Source organism: Punica granatum, chromosome 1, assembly GCF_007655135.1.
Source record: "Punica granatum isolate Tunisia-2019 chromosome 1, ASM765513v2, whole genome shotgun sequence".
NCBI classification, from domain to species: domain Eukaryota; kingdom Viridiplantae; phylum Streptophyta; class Magnoliopsida; order Myrtales; family Lythraceae; genus Punica; species Punica granatum.
The window spans coordinates 14,223,806-14,241,772 of record NC_045127.1 but is presented as its reverse complement, the minus strand read 5'-3'; the positions used below and the strand labels follow the sequence as shown (position 1 = coordinate 14,241,772).

Here is a 17,967-nt window from a genome sequence, read left to right as displayed (position 1 = left end):
ATGCCGAATCGGAGGAACAATCATTTCTGTGTTACAAAATCTGCAGTTGTTACGCATGCATAGGTGTTATGGACGCTCCTCTTTTGATTGTTATACTTGTATTTTTCACTCGGATAACTGTATAGTTTGATGTGTCTGGATGTTTATTCATGAATTCGATGAATATGGAAATAAATTTGATGAATTTGTACAGTCACGCTAGCTAAATCATGTGAACCTAAATGGTAAAACAACATTGAACCTGGCGTTTTCTGATAAAAATTGACTTATTGATAGGCTACTTATTAAATTCAATAATTTTTTTTTCTTATGAAGATTTGATTCACTGCCCATATAATCGTGGTAGAGGCTTTGACTTTTTTTTTTAGTGTGCACTTTAATATTTGGAAGTCTAATGGACGTCAACAAATCTAGTTTAAAGTCAAGTCGGCTTATTGAAGGGTAAATGTTGACTTTCTTTTTCATTCATAAAATTCAAATTCGAAATTTTATTTAAGAAGAATAACGTTGAATCATTTAAACCAATTTACATTAACGGGCGGGTAGATGGTTTGACTTTAGATATCACAGAGAAGTTACATAGGTTAAGGTACAATTCAGTCTCTGATATGCCAAAGTTGGATCGAGAAAAATATAATAGGAAAAAGGTAAACATGAAAAGTGTAGAACAGTAGAAGAGTAAGAAATTATCTTATTCACCGAAAAAAGAAAGAAACTAATTGAAGGCTACCTAATCTTAAAATTAAAGTGTTCATATGCTTGCACATGCGAACAGATTAAATTACAATCTCAACCCTTCTTAAATGAGTTCGAGAATGAATAATTTTTGCGTGACTATCAAATCAAATTCCTACTGAGGACCTTCTAAAGAATCGTTTTCAAGATTGTTTCTCTCCCGAATTTTACTCTTAGATCTTTCTAGCTATCCTTTTTCTGATGGTTTTAGACTTAAAGATGTAATTTTGGGTGTTTTTCCCTATTCTTGTACTTAATTTGCAATAAGTAATAAAGCTGCGCATTCATCCAAAAAATAAAGAACTGCTTTCGTATCAAATCGAGTGCAGCGCAGTAGCGCTCATCCTTGCCTGACAATGTCGAGATCACATGTTCGACACGAAGTTGAACTATATGTATCTATTTATTAACTATTAAGATTTACATTTTGTTCAATTATACTCATGGACCTTTTATTAGAAAAAAAAAACTGTTTTCATACCTGCTATCCATTAAATTAATCAAGTCTTCTAAAATGTGATCAATACAACAAAAAGTTGATTCGATGATATACAAGTACAAGCTACAGTGTAACCGAAGAATTGTGTAGAATTACCTTCCAAGTAAAAAAAAAAAAAGGAAGAATTTTTTTTTTGGTGAAGACGAATTGTATAATTTGCTATGAGAGATTAACCATTCTGCTGAGCCGACTTGTTGTAAACAAGTGAAGTTTTTATTTTTTTATTTTTTATTTTATTTTTATTTTTTATTTTTTATGGGCGTTAACAATTGAATGGTGGTTCAACTGGCCTTAGCTACCTGGGATTGGACCCTGCTTGATCACATTTTATTACTAATTGAGTTGACCCACTGCTATCTCTAGCCGTTATCGTACATCATTCATTAAAAAAAGAGGGGCCATTATCGTACATATCGGCAGTTGCTTTTTTTTTTTACTAAATCTTTTTTTTCCCTCTTGACCTTTTTCTTTTTTGGTAAACATTGGTGATCTTTGTTTTCTAGTTGCTGATGATTCATTAGTAATTTTTGGTAGGGAAAAATGAAAATTTTGGAATCATCAACACTGAGATAGTATATGAAGTCAGTTTAGGGATAACTATAAAAAAAAAAAAAGAAAGTCATTTTAGGGATGGTCCAAGGAAGAAAGATATGAGCAAAGCGAAGAATACGTTGCAGTACTTCTGATGTTCTGATATTCCACTGTCTCTATACGGTACAACTCATAATCACCTATACATACTTAAATAAACTTTTCGTGATGTGAATACTGTTGCAGTCACAAAAAAATTTATTTTAAATAGTGTAATATACGAAAAGTCATAAAACTGTCCAAAATGATAAAAGTTGTTGAAATTTTTTCAATAAAATACAGTTGGTTCTTGATTGATTCCTAATAAATCAATGATCCTTAATCTTGGTATGGAATTTTTCTGGGTAATTAGGTAATCGTCCTAACGTTTTGTTTCAATTAAAAATTTAACACGACATTTCAATTGTCACAAAAGGGGCAAAAGAAAAAAAAAGGAGTCTGTGGTTAAAAAATTCTTGATAATATGGGGCTCCATTAATCATGTGATCATTTTTTACCACTTTTCTCAACATTTTAACGATACAAGATCATGTAAATTTTAGTAAAGCGCAAAAATTGTGAAAATCTACCATGCCATTGCCACTATCTACAATAAAGAGGTCAATTATAAACCGAATTATTTGAAATGCGAAATTGTGAAAGAGAAGTTTGAAGACAGTAGACCTTGACAGTGACCTCCTATAGAGGTCGACGTAGTTGGAAATGATCCATCTTGACTATTCAAATATATGATTTTAACGGATTCAGGATCACCAAAACTAATAATATATGAGCATTTAATTTTGGCAAGTGTCAGCACCCAATTTTGGTCCACCGGCTTCAGAGGGGCAGAATCGTCGTTTTTGCCACCCGTGAGGGAAGTATTTCCAATTAACTACTTGAGTATTCACGACTTTTTGAAAATGATATTTTCTTGATTTAACACCAATTTTATAATTTTTCAAAAATAATACTATTTGGGGACGTTTTTGAATTTCGCGTACATCGACGTCAATTTTTAAAATTCGAGACAAAATTCGAGATTGAAAATATTTTCATCGCATAATATCGATCATCAAATTTTTCGGAGCGTGATGGCGGTCTCGAATTATTTTCCGAAGTCCGATCGAGAAGACGGAATTTTCAATTTGTACGCGCGTCAATTTCGAAATTCGAAAAAAAAAAAAAAAAAGTCAGAGCCGGTAAGAACTCAGTGACTTCTGACCGCTGCTTCTCCTTCATCATTTCTTCCCCTTTTCTTCTTCTTCCTTTTTCTCTTTTCCTTTCTTTCCTCTTTCTGTTCTTTTTTCTTTCTTTTCCTTTCTCCTTCCGCTCCTGGACGGCGACGAACCCGAGCCCGTGACCGCGCGGCGTCAGAGGCCTGCCACACGCCAATTCCTCTGCACACTCCAACGTTTTCCTCTGCACACGTTAACTCCGGCTCGCACGGAAACTACCAAACCGGCTCCCTCTCCTCGCCCGGCTCGGGATCCCGCAGCTCGGTCGCCCCTCAGCGAACGACCCCTCCCCACAGCTCGACTCGGCTCGCTCGCTCTCTCTCTCTCTCTCTCTCTCTCTCTTTCTCTCTCTGTGTCTCTCTCGTTTAAAACCCGTACCTCGGCTCGCTCTCTCTCTCTCTCTCTCTCTCTCGGCAGTTCACAGTTCGGCCGGGAGTTCACGAAAAAAATCCCTCAACTCACACGCGGTCTCCCATAGCTCATGGCCCGCAGCTCGATTTTTCGCGGAAACCCGGAGCCCGTTCGGTCCGGACGCTCGCAGCTCCCGATCTCGAACCCCCGCAATTCGGATCTCGGTTCTCACGCCTCCCTCCGCACATTCTCCGGCTTTCCCTCACCTCGGCTCCCTCAGCTCCCCGTTCGGCCCTCAGCTCACCCGAGCTGCCACCCGAGCCGCCCCGAACCGCCTCCCTTCTTCTCCTTCGTTTCATTATTTTTGCTAATCGTCGGCTCCTCCTCTCCGGGCCAGCACAGGTAGCCGCCCAACCGCCCAGCAGCCCAGCCATTCGGTCCGACCCAGCGGTAGCCGTCCAGCCCGGCCCAGCAACAATCCCGTTCGGCACGGCCCGACCCACCGACGGCCCAGTCCAGCACCCAACAACCCAATCGGCCCAGTCCAAATCTCAAGGGCCCAGTCCGGCCAATTCTCCCTCAGCAGCCCAACTCCCCGGCGAATTCTTAATTTTTTTAATTTTTTTTATTTACAGAATCACCCCTCAACTTCCCGAACTAGGTAAATCTCCGACTTAGCGGCATGTTTAGGGCTCCGATTCTGAATATTAATGCTTGCTTGGACGAATATGATGTGAAATGAGCGTTATTGGGTCGTGGGTGATCGGATTTGTTGCGAACTCGATTTTACGAACTTTTCATTTTGTCTCATTTCAGTCCAGAGGACGCATTTTTATTTTTCTAGATCTGTCCCAAATTTTAAAATTCCTTTCAGCCAAGTCCCAGTCATTTGTACCATTTCCCATTCAGTCCTGGAATTTTTCGAATTTTTCAAGCACTCCAAGGAACTTTTCAAGTTGTTTCAATTTAGTCCCGGGGTCATTTTCGCCTTTTTCAGATCAGCCCTGAATTTTGAATTATTTCGGTTCAAGTCCCGGTCATTTTAATATCTTCAAATCAGTCCCTGAACCTTTCGAAAATTTTAAATCAGTCCCTGAACTTTTCGGAATCTCCAGATCAGTCCTGAACCTTTCGGAATTTTTAAATCAGTCCCTAAACTTTTTACAATTTTCAAATCAGTCCCTGAATTTTTCTGAATTTTCACATTAGTCCCTGAACTTTTCGAATTTTCACATCAGTCCCTGAGCTTTTCGGAATTTGCAGACCAGTCCTTTAACTTTTCGGAATTTTCAAATCAGTCCTGAACATTTTCCAAAGACATCCAGCCCTTTCCTACTTGGATCACCGACCGACAGCGTGTGTGCCATGTTTAAATATTTCATTCTTGTAATTATATGTATACGGCATGACAACGTGTGTGCTTTGCATGATTTTTCGCTTTCCATGAATCGGTGCCGTTTTATCGATTTCGTTGATATCGTGTTTGCGTGTATGTTTGTATGTGTTTATCATGATCATGGCGGCACCGGTTATGTAAATTTGTACGTTCGCCGTGCTTGATGTGGTGATATGCTCTTGATCGGTGTTTAAAATGCTTTATCGTTTAAATCGAAACCTCACATGAATTGGGTTAATCATGCAAACTCGACCTAAAATTAACTTTTAAATCCTAAGGCGATCGGGAATTAGGATTCGCATCGGACGGTCCATCAATGATCGGCTCGACGGTCCGAAACTCGAATATTTAGAGCATCTAGCAAAACATTAATTAATTTAATCAATAATTCCACTAACGGGGTAATTGAACGTTCACACGATTAATTAATTCACTTGGCCCTAATAATTTTGTACGAATTGGTAATAAACCGGTAACACGCGTCGATAGGTTGCAAACGTGCGTTGGTGCCCTTCTCAAAACTTGCAAATTTTATAAAACTCGAGACACGTAGTTCGATGTGACATGGATGTCCAGGAAGGACTTGCGCGTCTTGACTCGAGGCCTCACCTGATTTCAGGAAACTCAGGTCGGGATGTGGAAGTTCTTCTTAGATCACTTCCGGATAGATTAACCGATCTTTTGGTTTTCTGGGGTTCTTGACAACCTTGGAGGGTCCAGGGGATCGGTTAGCGCCGGTCGCAGGCCGAGGCGGCCCGCGCCGCATGATCTCTCTTTTCTGAAAATATTTTCACCTCAAGGGCAAAATCGTCTATTTGCAACTTAGCGACACCCCTAGGGTTAGAATAATAGAAACACTACGGTATTAGGGTAGGGATGGGCTACCTGTCTAAGCGCAGCTTCATCTGCACAGCCCGCTCTATCCGACCGATGAGTTTTTTTATTACTCTAGCATAGTCTCGGGTAGTTAGTTCGGGTGGATTAGCTCAAAATACAAATACCGAATTAATTGTGTACTCGGCTAAGACAAAATGGGCAATAGTGGGATAGGCACTAGGTTTTAGGATGTACAGGCGGAATCAATGTTTGGTAATAACCTGTAACAACCGTAGTGTCACAACATAGAACAACCCTAAAAATAACCCACAAACACAAGGCTTGACAACAGACGTCACGTACGTCAGGTCCTCATAAAATAATGCCAAATGCGAAATACCTTCCCGAGGCGATCCTTGATCGATTCACACCTTGTACCTACTTTGTTTGTTTTAGGGTAGGATTTGTATGCCAAGATACCTCGGTTAATAATCGGTTAATTCACATAAATTCGGCAATAACAAAATCCCGTTGTTTGCTTATTTATGCCCGTTTTGTTACATTCTTGCACTTGTTTTGTTATGCGGATCGAGCTCGATCCCTTAGGATGCGACCCATAGGGGATCCAACGCCCCACCGTAGATCACGGGGTCCAATTCCCCTAACACTGAGCGCGCATATTAATTTCAATTTGGTCTTTTCAAACCACACGGTGAGCACGAGTGGAATAATAACCGAACGCGATTCGACCGGGATTCAGTTGTCGTAATTTGTATTTTATTTATTTGATAGGACAATGTAAGGATTTATGTTGTACATTTATTCATGTAAGAATCCCGGTCGGAGAGTGGACGGTCGGAGTGTTCCTTCGAATTTACGGTGTCAAAACGCGTAAGATGAGCGGAACTTAATTGAGCGGTAATTAAATTAAAATGGCAAGCTTAGACAAGCTAGAGTACCGATAGAGCATGCGAGATATAGGCTCGCATGTAACAGAACCCCCGAATTCGGAACCTCGAGTTTCGCAGACCATATGCCTTAGCAATTAGGTGTACCCCGTACCCCTAGACCCGGGTAACTTGCTGGCCCTCGACCTTTCGGGTCGTAAAATGGCAAGTGGCGACTCCTTCTCACGTGCGTCCGTCGCGCATCCCCAGGAAGGTGGACACTCCCAAGCCGCGTTGCATAGGCGCGCGCACGCGTGCCCCGACGAGATGAAATTCGGGTTCGCACAGCTTGGCGACTCCACTGGGGAGACTTAGAGGGTTCGGGCTCGTTCCCGCTTGCTTTGTTTGCTTGTTTATTTACCGCTTTCCGCATTTCCCGCTTATTTACTTAACGCACTTTTATTTCCCGCACATGCATTGCATATCATACTAGCTTCTAGGTACCTATGGGTCGCGTCCCACGACCGGTAATAGGAGCATAGGTTAGATAGGGGTTCGAAGTAGGGGTACGGCGCGCAGTTCGACTGCCGTTTAGGCCTTGAAAAGAATCCCGCTCGGTTTCAAGGAATTAACACCCTTGAGTCGAGAGCCCCCATCCTTACGTAGCACGGTCCCTGTAGCACTAAAACCATGCATTCTGCAGGAGCTTCATGCCATCCTCCAACTCGGCTTCAACGACAGTCCATTGAGTCGGCCTGCGCGCCATTTGAGTCTTTTCCAATTTCGAGAGACATGTACATACACCTTGTAATTCAATTAAGCCGTGGGCATTTACATTTCCGCATGCATACATCATATAATTTTCAAAATTAGGGTGTCACTCGCATTGATGAGTCCTAAGTCGATTTTCCTTTCATCTTGGTAAGGGATGTCGCGCCCGGCCTCCTTTCCGCGCCTCGACAGGATCACACCACCACTGGACGAAATCAACCGCATATGGATAAGCCTGCGCCGAGTTGATCAGGACTACATCACCACCTTCGTCGGAGATGTACCTCTGTTGTCCGCTCGTCGGGTAGACTGGAATTTTCTCGGAGCTGCTGTAACGTTTTGGGATCCAGCACACGCCGTCTTCAACATCCAGGGCACCGAGCTCGCGCCTACTATTGAGGAGTATAGGACCCTCATTGGCCGGACCACAGTCACTCACGGAATTATGGAGCCTAATTTCCATACTACTCGACCATTTCTAGTTTCGCGCCTACTCGGGGTGCAAAGGTCTTCGCTGCAGGCCGAACTCGCATATTCCGGCGGTACAGAGAAAATAACTGCGAAACTACTCCGTTTTATCGATTCACAATCACGCGTGGTCCGAGGGGATCTTTTCCAAAAGAATTTGTGTCATGCAGTTTTACTTTTGATTTTTGGGACTCTTTTATTCCCTCGCGCAGCTGATCGTATAGATGCAACTTTAGCTAGCGTCGTCCTCCAAGTGGTCGGAGGCCGCGAGTATGAGGTAGGCCTAGTGGCCGAGATTATCCGGTCCCTCGACCGCATCACACGAACAGCTGATCGTAGGTTGAGAGGGTCCCCAATCCTCTTACAAATGTGGCTTCAAAGTCATGCAAACCCCTTCGGTCTCGTGAGGCCAGTCCTGTTTTTCAGTCGCTCGGGGTCGATCATTTCGCAGTTATTACCTTTGATACGTGTGGAAGAACGCAAGGTTTCTGAGTGGATCAAGATTTTTCGCGAAATACCACCTAGGGGCTTTAAGTGGCGAGCCGCGTGGATGCCACCCGGACCCGCAGCCCTTAGGTGCCCTGATTTTAACGGAGTACCACTCGTGAGTCATGCGGGGTCCACCACATATTTTCCGGCACGAGTGATGAGGCAGTTTGGCAGCCTGCAGACAGTCCCCGAGGACACGGCACGAGCTAAATTCGAACACACTTGGCGGGAGGATCAGACATCCGTGGATCGCCAAAGAGACATCGAACGGGTTTTGGATGCGTGGCGAACCGTGGTCATCGAGCGTCCGTATTTCCCCGAGCATCCAACCCTTGAAGAACAGGATTTCCAGACTACCGAGGAATATGTCCTCCGTTTCTATCGGTGGGGTCCTACAGCACACGAGGATCTCGCCGACTCTCCACGAGCTGAAGATAACGGACCAACGGGAGCGTCTCTCACCCCGAACGTGGCCATCCAAGCGGAGCTTGCTAACCTCAGGACCGAGAGAGATCACCTTCGTCGGGAAGTCGCAGAGAAAGACGAGCAGCTTGTGGATCAACGACAATTACAGAGAGAGCTCGCCCAGGCCCGCGCCGAGCTGCAGAGGCGCGAACAGGAGCTGGCACGAGCGAATGTCGCCTTGGAGAGGTTCAGGAAGAGAGCCCGTGGAGGTCCACGCACCCCTTAGGATAGACGCCTCCACCAGGCCCTCACCTGAATCGGTGCTCTCCACGGCAACAGTCACTCGCACCCTGAGCGCGGTGGAAGAACGATTTAGGGCTTGTTTTTAATTGCATTGTATCTTAGAAACCTTTTGAATCAATGCGAGTGACAACATTAGTTTTCAAATCCATGCATCTCATGCACGTCATCCCCTTATTTATTATGTCACACGTTTTTATTTTTAGAACGTAACTCGTTTGCGTAGATATTTACACACTTGTTAATACAGGTAACCATAACTGGCGCCACACCGTTATCTCACTCGTCTGCAATCGAAGATGGCACAGAACAATCAGCTTGCTAGCTCCGAGGAGAACACTCCACCGACGCCGGTTTATTATCAACCGTCCATGACTCAAGCACTGCCACCACTAACTCCTGCAGGCGCACCCCCGGTACACTCGGGAGAAATCCCGCCACCAGTCCCAACATCGGAAGCCCAAGCACCGTCCACCTCTACAGAGGGTGCGGCCCGCATCGTCGCACTGGAAGGCGATATCTCCACATTAAGGGGCACGGTCAATCAGATGGCTGCCGACATGGCCGAGCTCATGGCCCTACTCAGAGCTCCAAACCACACCTCCTCGAACTCTACTCCGCCTCCGGGGTACGGGCCAACAGTCGACCCAAACCCTTGGGTCCCGCCGACCCATGCTCCGGAAGGTATTGAAGCGCCTGCGATACACGCACCGGCGGGCCTCCCAGCTAACGTCCCTCCGCCATCGGTGACTCTCCCGGCAGCCATTCCTCTTCCACCGTCGAACCCGACTACTCTAGTACCGCCGCCGATGTCCATACCGGTTCCGGCACCGGTTTACGCGGCTCCTCCGCCGATGGTCTTCCCGGCACAGAGCCCCCACGCTCCTGCTCACACAGCCGAGCCTGTCCCATTCCAAGCTCCACAACCCCACATCAGCTTTTCTTACCCAACTCTACCTCCCCTAAACATTCCCATCCCTGAACCGGGCACGCCAACCCAGGCTGTCCCCATAGCTCCACCGACAAACTTTCTCCCGGAAATGGGGACTGAGCAGGAGCAGAGATTGAAGAAGATGGAAGAGAACATCAAAGCCTTACAATCAGGTGGTCCTCGCCTCGATGCCGGCGATTGCGATTGGAGTCTTTTTCCGGGTATGCGGCTACCCCCGAAGATTAAGGTGCCTGAATTCCAAAGGTACCATGGCACTACCGACCCCCGTCACCATCTCCGTCACTACAGGGGAAAGATGCTGCAGTACTGGGACTACGAAGAGTTCGTCATCCACACGTTCCAGGACAGTTTGGCGGGAGCGGCTCTTGATTGGTACATGTCACTGAAAGCCGCGGATATCCCTACATGGACGGACCTTTCGGGCAAATTCATCGACCAGTACAAGTACTGTGCAGAAACGCCCCCGACCCTGTTGGAGCTCAGTACAATGGAGATGGCCGAGGATCAGGGCTTCGAGGCCTACGCAGTAAAGTGGAGGGCTAGGCGGCGAAACATGTCCCCCCGATCAGTGAGGCGCAGCAGATCCAATTATTCCACTCTACCCTCAAAGGGGCCTACTACTTGCACCTGTTGGCTCACACGTCTTCGTTCTCCAACCTTATCGACGCCGGGAAGAAGCTTGATATCGGCGTTAAGCTCGGCAAGATAGAAGGACCGGCCGAGAAGAAAGAGGGAGAGTCCTCGAAGAAGGTTGCTACTGGGACACCCTCCGCGGGAAACAGGAGAGGAAAAGACGCGTCCGTCAATGCTGTTAACTCAGGGCGCCAAGCCCCCCAACAGTATTCCATCAATTACACGCCCGCACCACCGACCACTCAGGCGTATGCCCCACCTCCGGTGCATTATCAGCAGCAACTCCCAGCGCAACAAGTATATTATTCCGCCCCGCCGGCCTCCTTTCCGTTGCCGGCCCCGCACAATTACGTCCCTATTCCCCCTCCGATCCAACAAAGCAGGCCTCCGGCTTCGAGAACTCCTCAGCCGGTGCAACGGGCTCCGGCCCCGCAGGACCAACAAAGCACTGCGCCGCGGCGCAGACAATTCACACCCCTTCCGGCCCCGCTCTCCCACATATACCGGCAACTCCTCGCAGGCAATAGGATTAAATCAGTAGCGCCTAACCCCGATTTCGACCCCACCATTCAGGATCAGAGTCGGCACTGCGAGTACCATCAGGGCGCACCCGGTCACACCACCGACGATTGTTGGAAGCTGCGGGAGAAGATCCAAGCTATGATTGATGGCAAACAACTCACGTTCAACGCCGTCAAACCTCCGAACGTGCAAGTTAATCCTCTTCCCGATCACGGGTCAAGCTCGGGACCCAGCATTAACATGATCAGTGTTTGCGCCATAGGGGAGTACGAGACCGGGCAGGAGCCATCCGCCCCGTTCGTAATCGAATATGTGCCTGCGGAAACCGGTATAGGGTACGCGGGGTTTGATGCCACGCCCGCCCCATTCGTGATAGATGTCCCCGCACGAGAGCCATATCAAGATAGCAAGGTTCCGTGGACCTACGAAGGGAGTGTCGGGAACCTCGAGCGTCAATTCAGCGTCATGGGCGTGACGCGCTCGGGACGAGTGTATGAAAACCCGGAGGTCGCGAACAAAGGAAAGGCGCCTGCTGCGACATTAGGAATCGCCCCGGAAGCTACGCCGATCCCACAAAAGAAGGTGACCGAAGAGGAAGCCGAGGCTTTTATGAAGATCATCAAGGCAAGCGAGTATAAGGTTGTTGAACAAATGGGCAAGTCTCCGGCCCACATTTCACTACTCGCCCTTCTCTTAAGTTCGGAGCCACATCGTGAAGCGCTCCTGAAGGTCCTGACGGCGGCACAGGTCCCCAAGGAGACGGCTCCAGATCTCATTGAAGAAACCGTTGGTTCGATATTCTCCAACAATATTTCATTCTCGGATGACGAGCTTCCCTCCGAAGGGTACGCACACTCGCGGGCGTTGCACATCGTCTGTAAGTGCAATAACTTCGTGGTAGGCCGGGTCATGATCGACAATGGTTCGGCTCTCAATGTATGCCCTGTTTCCACCCTGAAGCAGATGAATGTGGATCTGAATCGTATTCGTCCAAGCAAGACAGCGGTTCGAGCCTTCGATGGCTCGCGGAGAGAGGTGAACGGAGAGATCGACCTTCTGATCGAGGTAGGTCCATGTTCATTCAATGTCACTTTTCAGGTGCTCGACATCCCCAATGCCTTCAGCTTGCTGCTCGGGAGGCCATGGATCCATTTTGCGGGCGCAGTCCCCTCCACCTTGCACCAAAAGCTTAAGTTCATCGTGGAAGAGCGACTCATCACGGTCAAAGGTGAGGAGGACTATGCGATTTATAAGGAGACGGCTGTCCCCTATATCAGTATTGGGGACGATCAGAACCTCCCCTTCCATTCGTTCGACACCATCTCCGTCATCCGAGACTACGGAAAGGCCGGTCCGTCCCGCGCCGACCGCATGGTGGGGAAGATCTTGCTGCGCCATAATTACATTCCGGGTTCCGGACTCGGAGCACGTGGGCAAGGGATCAACCGCCCAATCGAGATCGAAGAGTACAAGAACAGGAGGGGACTCGGTTTTCGCCCTTCCTGCCACGAGATTATTGAAGCCCGTAGAGGCAAGCGCCCCCACCGTCTCGCAGCGTACTACGGGAAGATCAACAGGGGCACCCCAGTTCCGCCACTCTCCCACTTCTTTTCAGGATCACAGCACATCGTCGGAGGTACTCTTGACGGCCCCTCCTCGGATTTAGACGACGCGCTTGTCGATCTGCCAGGCATATACGCCGTCACCGAGGAGACTCCTTCAGGGGTCTACATCCGCCTCGCGCAGGAGAATGAGGAGCTCAACAACTGGACCTCAGTCCCGCGCTACTCGGCTGTAATCGCCGATGTGTAAGGCTATCTTTGTAGACGATGTTTCCCGCGTGTCGGCAAAGTCATAAGCCACACGACGGAAGAGGGGTTTTTGTTATGGCATCAATGTTCCCACCTTCAATGAAATCCCTACATGCATTTTTGAATTCTCGTGTCTCCTTCGTTTCCTTCTCTCTTACTCATTCGCAGCACTTTAAATATTTCTAAGACGACTCGTTTAAATTTCCAGGCTCCACTCGAATCCAAATCTTCGACGCGTCGATTCGAACCCATCCGAAGAACTCCTCGAAGAGCCCCAACCCATATACTTCGGGGAAGGGCTCGACGAGGACGGTCGAGTGCCTGAGATAGAGGAGAGTTTGCACCGCCTCGAGAACCGTCAACTCACCTCAGTTGAGCCAACAGAAGAAATCAACATAGGCACTGAAGAGGAACCTCGCACGCTAAAGATCGGGACGGGCCTCGATCCAACACAACGAGCTCGGATGATCGATTTCTTGAAGGAGTACCAAGAGGTCTTTGCCTGGTCCTACGCCGACATGCCGGGCTTAGATCCGTCGATAGTCAAGCACTCTCTCCCACTCGATACAGAGAACTTCCCGCCCAAACGGCAACACCTACGGCGGCAGCGAGCCGGCCTTCTCCTCCGCATCAAGGAGGAGGTCGTCAAGCAGATAAATGCGGGATTCCTAGAAGTCTGCAATTACTCTGAATGGGTGGCAAACATCGTGCCCGTGGAGAAAAAGGACGGAAGGGTCAGGGTTTGCGTCGACTATCGGGACCTCAACAAGGCTAGTCCTAAAGACAACTTCCCTCTGCCTCACATCGACGTCTTGGTCGACAACACCGCGCGCCACAATCAGTTCTCCTTCATGGATGGCTTTTCGGGGTATAACCAAATCCGGATGGCTGAAGACGACAAGATCAAAACGACTTTCATCACGATGTGGGGCACGTTTTGCTACAAGGTCATGCCCTTCGGGCTCAAAAATGCCGGGGCAACCTACCAACGGGCAATGGTTACGCTCTTCCACGACATGATGCATAAGGAGATCGAGGTCTACGTCGACGACATGATCGCAAAGTCCAAGGAGGGAGAGGATCACCTCGTCAATCTGAGGCGTCTCTTCGAACGTCTCAAGAAGTACAAGCTTAGGCTCAACCCGGCCAAGTGCACATTCGGCGCGAAATCCGGAAAACTGCTAGGATTTGTGGTCAGCGAACGAGGCATCGAGGTCGATCCTGACAAGGTGAAAGCGATTAGGGAGTTACCTCCGCCATCAACAGTGCGCGAGGTACGGAGCTTCTTAGGACGACTGAACTACATCGCGCGTTTCATCGCGAACTTATCAGATAAGTGTCAACCCCTCTTCCGGCTGCTTCGTAAAAATGCAGCAATTGAATGGGACGACGATTGTCAGAAGGCCTTTGACGATATTAAGACATACTTAGTTCAGTCGCCGGTGTTGGTCCCGCCCACGCCAGGTCGACCTCTCATTCTTTACCTGACGGTGCGCCGGCAATCATTGGGGTGCATGCTGGGACAAGAAGATGAGTCCACACGCGCAGAACATGCCATCTACTATCTGAGCAAGAAGTTTACTGAAGGGGAATCCAATTACCCGGAGATTGAGAAGATGTGCTGCGCACTGGTGTGGGTCATGCAGAGACTTCGACAGTACACCCTCTATCACACTATCCGCTTGCTGTCGAAAGCGGATCCCCTGAAATATCTACTTGGTAGCCCATCCTCCATGAGGAACATTGCAAAGTGGCGCTGTCAACTGACGGAGTACGACATCGAGTATGTGCCCCGCACATCAGTCAAGGGGCAAGCAATTGCAGACCATTTGGCGGAATTTCCCATCGAGGATGACACGCCGATCAACTCCGACTTTCCAGACGAAGGGATCCTCCGAGTAGATGAGGAGGAGGATGGGACCGCGTGGAAGATGTATTTCGACGGCGCGGTGAATTCCACCGGTTCTGGTATCGGCGCAGTGCTGATATCCCCGGACGGACGTTATTACCCGATTGCAGCAAAAGTTAATTTTCTCTGCACCAATAATGTGGCCGAATACGAGGCATGCATCCTTGGCTTGCAAGCAGCGATTGATTTCAAGGTGAAGGAGCTAGAAGTGTTCGGAGATTCAATGCTCACAATCTTCCAAACGTTAGGGCAATGGAAGACGAAAGACGCAAAGTTAGTACCATACCACGAGTATCTCGAGGAGTTAGCGGAGAACTTCGAGAAAATCTCGTTCACCTACACGCCACGTATCAAGAATCAGTTTGCAGATGCACTTGCGACACTGGCATCAATGGTGAGCATCACAAAAGAAAACCTCATCGAGCCACTTGAGATCGAGATTGCCAAAGGCCCGGCTTACTGCGACACAATCGAGGCGACCGATGAACAGCCATGGTACGAAGACATCAAACATTTTCTGCAAACTGGCCAATACCCGACATTTGCCAACCGTCGGGACCGGAAAACACTTAGGCGACTCACAGCGCATTACTTCCTGAGCGGAGAGACTCTCTACCGCCGTTCCTTCGACGCCACGCTACTCCGGTGTGTTGACGAAAACGAGGCACAACGCCTCATGGGAGAGATACATGAAGGGAGTTGTGGACCCCATATGAGCGGTCTCATGCTCACCAAGAAACTCATGCGCCTAGGTTACTTTTGGTCCACCATGGAGGCCGACTGCGCCAAACACGTCAGACACTGCCACTTGTGCCAGGTCTATGCCGATCAGATCAAAGCACCCCCCAATGAGCTACGCCCGATGGCGGCCCCGTGGCCCTTTTCAATGTGGGGCATTGACGTGATCGGCCCTATCAATCCCAAAGCATCCAATGGACACATGTTCATTTTGGTGGCAATTGACTACTTCACCAAGTGGATCGAGGCCATAACGCTCGCTTCGGTCACCGCAAATGCCGTGGCACGTTTCCTTAAGCGCGACATCATCGCCCGATATGGAGTCCCCGAAACAATCATCACCGACAATGCTAAGAACCTGAACAACAGGATCATCGATGAGCTTTGTGAGCGATTCAAAATACACCACCGCAATTCCACACCATACCGTCCCCAAATGAACGGTGCGGTGGAGGCTGCGAACAAAAACATCAAGAGGATCATCGAGAAAATGACGGTGACCTATAAGGATTGGCACGAGATGCTCCCTTTTGCGCTCTTGGCATATCGAACGTCCATCCGCACTTCAACCGGGGCAACTCCGTACTCCCTAGTCTACGGCATGGAAGCAATCCTCCCAATCGAAGTGGAGATTCCCTCCATGAGGGTCCTCGCCGAGTCCAAGCTCGAAGAAGCAGAATGGGCGAAGCAGCGCTACGAACAGCTCAATCTCATTGACGAGAAACGGCTAACAGCGCTCTGCCACGGTCAATGCTACCAACAAAGAATGGCTCGAGCGTTCAATGCAAGGGTTCGCCACCGCGAATTCCGCCCCGGTGATCTCGTCCTACGAAAGGTCTTGCACATCACACCTGACTCTCGGGGCAAGTTTGCATACAAGTATGATGGACCTTTCGTCGTCAGGGAAGTCTTCTCCGGAGGGGCAATTATCCTAAGCGATATGGACGGGACCGAAAACGCACTCCCGGTCAATGCCGATGCCCTTAAGAAGTACTACCCTTAATGGCCTCTTTGTCATCCGGCGGTTTCTTTGTGTTCTCGGAGGTTTCAGGCTACCGTCCAGGCCCTTATCTTCCTCTGTCTTCCTTTGGGCTCTGTGCCATTTCACCTCACCACATTTTCTACTTATCACGCACGTGTCCTGTCCATTCAATTCTTCTCATCTAAGGATACTTCAGAGAGAAAAATAATAATTTTCCCGCTAGGTCGAAAACCTCCTTGAGGCGGCCTAGGCAAAAGTTAGGGAACGAGGGGCACGACTTAAAATCCCGCAAAGGGGAGTCGTGGCAAAAGGAGAGCGCAAATCAATTTCTCGCTAGGCCGAAAACCCGCAAAGGGCGGTCTAGGCAAAAGTTAGAGGAACCGAGAGGTGCGATCAGACCCGGACAGGGGCGATCGTAGCAAAAGGTGAGCACTCATGTGAGAAAAGTCAAATAAAATACCCCGCTAGGTCGTTACTCATCCTACGGCCTAGGCAAAAATTAGGGGCAATTGTCGGCTTGACCACGAAAGAACAGCGGCACTTCGCGTGAAGCTACAGCTAGTAGTGGTTCGGCAGTCCTCACGCAAGCAAACTCTCTTCGACTCTCCAGGCTCGAGACATGCCTCGAAATGGGGTCGAATCGTCGTATCCTTAATTTGGAGGATCCTAAAGATCCCTCCCTTTACCTTTACTCAAAACTCTGCGGGCCATGCCCCTCCTTGTAAAAAAGCCTTTCTTTTAGTCAAGTACATGTCACATTCGGGGACACGGCCGCCCCTCAAATGGCCACTGTGTCCAAATCCCCGAAGCATCGCTACATAGATTTCCTTTGCACATCGTAATTCCAGCGGTATTGCGTGACTGACAACGACCGTTAGCCGCTATTCCTTGTGTGCAGGTGTGAGCATTCGGATCCTGAAAGGTGTCTCTTCCTGACGGACTCATGTCTGCCTTATGCGACAAGGCGAAATCCCAATCCGAGCGGATGACCTCAAGGAGACACACAACGCCCAATCCTGCGACAAGCGACGAACAACGCTTGCCACGGCACCGTCATAAGCACAATATGAGCTCGAATCCAACGGATCATGGCCTTCGCCCTCCGGCGCCCTGCGTCGTCCCCCAACATTAGTCATTGCTTCTACATTCCATCTTTACCGCTTTTCGGACTCCGCGTCCAGGACTCCGTGTCCATCTTTACTGCTTTTCGGACTCCGCGTCCAGGACTCCGTGTCCATCTTTATTGCCTTCCGGACTCCGCGTCCAGGACTCCGTGTCCATCTTTACTGCTTTTCGGACCCCGTGTCCAGGACTCCGTGTCCATCTTTACTGCTTTTTCGGACTCCGCGTCCAGGACTCCGTGTCCATTTTTACTGCTTTTCGGACTCCGTGTCCATCTTTACTGCTTTTCGGACTCCGTGTCCATCTTTACTGCTTTTCGGACTCCGCGTCCAGGACTCCGTGTCCATTTTTTACTGCTTTTCGGACTCCGCGT

General features: G+C 48.6%; 1 protein-coding gene across 1 annotated transcript; it reads left to right on the top strand.

The window, feature by feature from the left end:
- Positions 1-9,224: 9,224 nt before the first annotated feature.
- Positions 9,225-16,562, top strand: LOC116203585. The gene is made up of 5 exons (XM_031535382.1): positions 9,225-10,403; positions 10,457-11,905; positions 11,996-12,295; positions 12,380-12,808; positions 13,170-16,562. Exons 1-5 carry the CDS (start codon positions 9,225-9,227, stop codon positions 16,491-16,493), a joined length of 6,681 nt encoding a protein of 2,226 aa, XP_031391242.1. The 3' UTR covers positions 16,494-16,562.
- The last annotated feature ends 1,405 nt before the right edge of the window (positions 16,563-17,967 follow it).

Bases quoted from the DNA above. Each gene is read 5' to 3' on its own strand.
- LOC116203585 (XM_031535382.1), top strand. From the start codon at position 9,225: ATGGCACAGAACAATCAGCTTGCTAGCTCCGAGGAGAACACTCCACCG. The intron at 10,404-10,456 runs GTAAAGTGGAGG...AGTGAGGCGCAG, and splicing joins AGGGCTTCGAGGCCTACGCA to CAGATCCAATTATTCCACTC. The intron at 12,809-13,169 runs GTCCCGCGCTAC...CGAGTGCCTGAG, and splicing joins AGCTCAACAACTGGACCTCA to ATAGAGGAGAGTTTGCACCG.